Genomic DNA, 5315 nt, shown 5'->3' with positions numbered 1-5315 from the left:
TATCAAAATAAAATAATTATATTTATACGTCCTCCATTTTGAATATTACCGGAAGTTAGGGTTTTACAGATATATGTCTTATTTATTGTATCCACTAGCAACATCAAAGAAAGGTTCTTGTACAATTTAATGAAAGAAGCAATACGTCAAAACACATTTCAATCAAAAATATAAGCTTATTTTAGTACAATGTCCGCCATTTTGGATTTTACCGGAAGTAGGATTTTTAAAGACATCTAATCTATATAATATACTCAAAAGTTATACATAACAAAGGTTTGTATCATATATTATTATAGCAGCATGATAAATCACATTTTCACACACTATCCACTGATATTGGGCTAATTTAAGTATTATATCCGCCATTTTGGATATTACCGGAAGTGAGACATTTTTTTCAAATGCCTCCCTATCTGAAATAATAGAGTAATAGTTGAGGAAACTCTTTGCCCAATTTCTTGCTTGTATCAGGATCTGCACAATTATTCACAAAGCTGCCGTACTAAACATTCTCTCTTGACTTTAAACATTAGTCAGAAATACTTCGTTCATCAACAGAGCCCAATTGATTTTTGGTGTTATTCCATGCTGATAGCACCATGTCTTTGTACTTCCCAGGTAAACCAGACTTGTCAATAATGGTCATCCACTTTTCTGTCTGTGATACCATCTCATCTACATGTACTATGTCCTTTAAAGAGTCTATAAACCACTTGACCAATTTTTTAACTTGTCTCTCCGTGATTGTTGGAACGATCTCTCCTCCGATTCGGATCTTTCTGTCCTGCACCTTTCCTTTCTTTAATTTCAGACTCCTTGACTTTGAAGGCTTGCACTTTGCCAAGTTTATAAGCTCAACCAGGTCTTGCAGCATCCACTTGCCTTCCAATACTGATTTTGCTGTTATTGTCATGTCATCTATGAATGCTCTTGTCGGTGGTTGACTGACCCAAGATGGCACTACTGGTCCTCTGCTCATCTGTTTTGCTTATTTTATAAGTAGATTCATTGCTGCTGAGAATAGAAATACGTATATGGTGAATCATGTAACAATGTCAACTTATAGCCTTTGTTACGCCGTTGTGCATACAGCTACTTTTGCATAGGTATTACAGTCTGTAAACCTCATTACAAATTCAATTATTTATTTACACTCAGACACAAAATATGAGTTACAGGAGGACAAATTACAAATCAAATCCAATAAATGACAGAATATACAGGTAACTAAATATTAACAAAAGAGTAATTTCTAAAGATAATTAAAACTTGTGAGATACATGCATCTTTCTAAATGTAGGTAGATAGCTTCTTGATAAATATAGCTAGATTATACAATAACTGACAGTGACACAATGACAGCATATTTATCATTTTCAGTACAAATGGGTATGCTGTATAATATTTCTGTATGGAATTTGAAAATAAGCTTATACATAGAACTACTAAGTTTGTTTTCATTTTTAGCCATTCTGCTCCAAAACGATAACATTCTTAATTTTAATTTAATTTCTAGTGGAAACCTTCCTAATTCTCCATATACCATCACATTTGGAGTACTTGATTTAACATTTAAAATTCTCTTGCAAAATTGTAGATGAACTTTTTCAATTATATCAATGTTTTCATTTTTCCATATTTCTGATCCATACAATAAAATAGGTTCGACAAGATAATCAAACAATTAAAGTTGTAAGTCAATAGGTAAATGTAAATTTCTATCTTTTTTTAAACAGCAAAAAGTGCTTTTTGCGACTGTTCTACAAGCTTTTTCTTTGCACAAACAAATGACCCATTATAATTAAGCAAAAGACCAAGATATGTATAGCTATGGATGTACCATCAAGTTTAAAATCAAAATCGTTGTTGAAATAGTGCTTAGTGAAGCATGTATCTATTGATCGGTAAATGGTAGGGATAGCAACGAGTACTCGAGTAAAGCGCCCAGTAGTATCGAGTTATGAATACCAAATGGAACTCGATCAAATACCCACTTCTTAATGAAGCCTTTAAATTAACACTACAGGGGGATAACTCTGTAAAGTCAGTCAGACGTTTTGATTACGTTGTGTTGTAAAAGGAATGTTAAGCTTCTCAATGATCAAAATTGGAGTTTGTCAAATTGCTATATAACCAGTGTATTTTTTCTGACAAAACGGTTGGTTCAAATTTTTTGAAATATTTATATCTTTGTTAAAGGGTCAAAGTAAATACTTTGACAAAATTTTATAAAAATTAAACGAGCCAAACTAATTTTAGTGAAAGTGTTGTGTACCACCTTATATGAAAATAATAAAATATATCTATATAAATTTCTTAAATCTAATATAAATAACCAAATGCAATACTACCTATCACACCCAAGTAAAGAGACAAGAAAAATTTTAACCAAATTTAGAATAAGCGATCATTGTCTCTTCATAGAATCTGGACGATATACCAAAATACCACGAAATGAAAGAAAATAAAAAATATGTAATATCTTAGACGATGAATTTCATTTTTTCTTCAACTGTAAAATACATAAAAATATAAGAGAAATCTTTCTAAAATATTATATACAAAAATATGTAAATTTTGATACACTTAATTTTACTGATAAACTCGTGATAAGACTTAATCCATCAACACCAAATGATGTAAAAGCAGTTGTTTCTTTTATTAAAGAGTCATTAGAACTGAGGAAAGGAGAACAGTAACTGTTTTTATCATATTTTTTATAATATTGTCGAGTTTTCATTATGTTTCATTATGTTTGTTTGTCAATGTATTTGCCACAACCAAAATTGGTTTATGTATGTTTTGCAAATAAAGATATATACTAATCGGTTTCATGTTAGAATGTTTTTCTAGTGTACATATATTCTTAGTTTTACTAAAAACTGTTAGGTGTGCGACATAAACATTTTTATTACTCCAACCGGAGAAGCTGTTCCATGATTGGAATTAAAAACGTACAGAAGAAGAAGTTTATGGGTACATTGCGTTATTATTACTTTAATTCACTTCAATGTACACTTGTGGTAAGCGGATGGTCGTAATGTTAAGTTACGACCATCCGAAAATGGGAAACAACGCTAGGGATGAGTATTTTTCTTTTTTCCATTTTCGTGCAGTTAAAAGGTTTATTTGAGCCAAAACCGCTTATCTCATATACACTTATCGACGGTCAGTGCGTTGATATTGAAACAAAATTTGATACATAAAATGATTCCAATTTTCGTGAAATAGTCATTTAAAAATTCGACCAGGATGGTCGTAACTTTAAATGTGTGATGGTCGTAAAGTCAACTATTGTATTTTGGATGATGGTCGTAAAGCTAGGTTCACACTGCCGATCAGATCAACTCGATGAACCCGATTGTCCAAATTTCCACAACCAAGCTCAACCAAATTTTTAATCGGGCCTGTTTACGACTTCTACCCGACCGCCATACGACTGTACACGACCTTTATTCGACCATTCACGTTTCCTTAATGACACCATCAAGACTCCATCTCGACAACAAAATGAATACTTATTCGATTAATTCACGATCTTTACACGATCTTTACTCGACTAGCTAGTCCAAATCAACTATTCACGATCTCACGGTCTTAGGGTTAATCGGGAATTGGTCGGGTATGGACATTTTTAGTATAAAAGCTTCCGATTTTTTTATTCCCTGCCGCTTCGGAGTGGGCATTAATTGTTACCCTTGTCCGTCTGTACGCACGTACGTCCCAACATTACCCTTTATAATGTTATATATGCTAGCTGGAGTATTATTGGTGTCCCATGGACACATTCTCCGTTTATTTGGTTATATTCAGTAGAAGGTCCGAGAAAAATCATACATTTAAAATATCGTACATAGAAATAAAGCAGTTGGATTTGTGGGCAAGGTGGTAAGAGCTCCGAGAGACAGGTTAATAGCTGTGACGGAGCTTGTAGAGTGCATAGAAAACGAAGAAGATGGTGTAGACTTCAACAGGCGACAAGAAATCTAGGTGTAGCAGTGGCTTACACGACGATCACTGTGTGTGCAGTTTGAGAGACTTGCACCAACTCAATAAAGAGGATCCCAATGCTTATAAAAACTTCCTCATAGTAGACACTGATGTATAATGGTAGTTTTATTGCTCTTTTTGGAGATGACACCACAAAATGAGATTTGTCACTGGATTAGTACTTATGTAAGATAGCAATATACATAAACTTTACCATCCAAATTTCATTTCTGTCTTACAAATAAAAGCGTACTGTTTGTCAAATATATGTGCATAAGTATGTAATCAGTATTTTTCATAGATTTGATATCCAGTAGTTGAACGGTACAAAGACGTTTATTTTCTTTTTACTGTAGTATGGCAACAACCTGGATGTATTTGCCAAAAAAATATAGCAAAAAGAGGGCAAAGATGTCACATATTTCCTCAAAATTTGACCCAAAGTAGAATTTTAATCCCCTGGAGTGATACCTTTTCTAAAACATAATACAAATTAACATGTCTATCAAGACATCAAGAGTGTATTTCTTTCTAACCAAAGTTTGATAAACATTGTGTGCCGTTTGTTATAGTTTTTTTTAAACGTAACACAAGTGGAAACAAATGCATTGTTTGGTTAGAGGGGATTGAAGTTTTGAGTAATTTTAGACAATGTTTTGAGTTATGACAAGCAAGAACACGTTTAGATAATTGATGAAATGTTAAATTTAGAAAGATATGCATCGTTTGAACGAACAAACGACGAACGACAAACTGTAGACGCATTTGCAGCTAGTGTATAATTTGTCAAAGATTATGCAAACTAATAAACATTTACAAAATGGAAACATAAAATTATACCTTTTTATGTTCATGTATTGTGGGTCGTAAAACCCTCAACATTATTACTTAGTGCTAGATAACAGTCCAAGGAAGTTTATACCATAAAATAGATCATTTACGACATGTACTAATTATGTAAACTTATATTAATCTAATCAAGTAATTATATAAGTAATATTCAAAGAAAAAAATATTACTCAAACAACAGTATTTGGGAACATTAAAAAAAAAATTAATGATCAAGAAAGGGGCTGAGGATAAAACTTACTGATACCATTAATCATTGTTTGAGGGTCGACACAGGGTACAATGAATTTGTTCATTTAATTAAAAATATTATCTTGTCAACTTTTCTCTGGGAATTAGCGATTCTCAATTTTTTTATGTACACAAAATGTAACAAACAGTCATGTTCTGACGGTACAGAGATGGGAGAGTGAATAAGATAAGCTAAAAACGTATATCATATATGTGCATCTGGTTGGAAGAATTTTAAATGA

At 32.4% G+C, this 5315-nt stretch overlaps 1 protein-coding gene across 1 annotated transcript; it reads right to left on the bottom strand.

The window, feature by feature from the left end:
- Positions 1 to 370: 370 nt before the first annotated feature.
- Positions 371 to 4920, bottom strand: LOC134713974 (uncharacterized). The gene is made up of 2 exons (XM_063575238.1): positions 4834 to 4920; positions 371 to 1017 (listed from the first exon to the last, which is right to left on the bottom strand). The coding sequence occupies exon 2, from the start codon at positions 980 to 982 to the stop codon at positions 533 to 535; it is 450 nt and encodes a 149-aa protein (XP_063431308.1). The 5' UTR covers positions 983 to 1017; positions 4834 to 4920; the 3' UTR covers positions 371 to 532.
- Positions 4921 to 5315: the final 395 nt, after the last annotated feature.

Source organism: Mytilus trossulus, chromosome 4 (genome assembly GCF_036588685.1).
Source record: "Mytilus trossulus isolate FHL-02 chromosome 4, PNRI_Mtr1.1.1.hap1, whole genome shotgun sequence".
In the NCBI taxonomy this organism is placed as follows: domain Eukaryota; kingdom Metazoa; phylum Mollusca; class Bivalvia; order Mytilida; family Mytilidae; genus Mytilus; species Mytilus trossulus.
The sequence above is the reverse complement of the archived record's forward strand: the minus strand, read 5'-3'. Positions and strand labels throughout refer to the sequence as shown.

Bases quoted from the DNA above. Each gene is read 5' to 3' on its own strand.
- LOC134713974 (XM_063575238.1), bottom strand. From the start codon at position 982: ATGAGCAGAGGACCAGTAGTGCCATCTTGGGTCAGTCAACCACCGACA.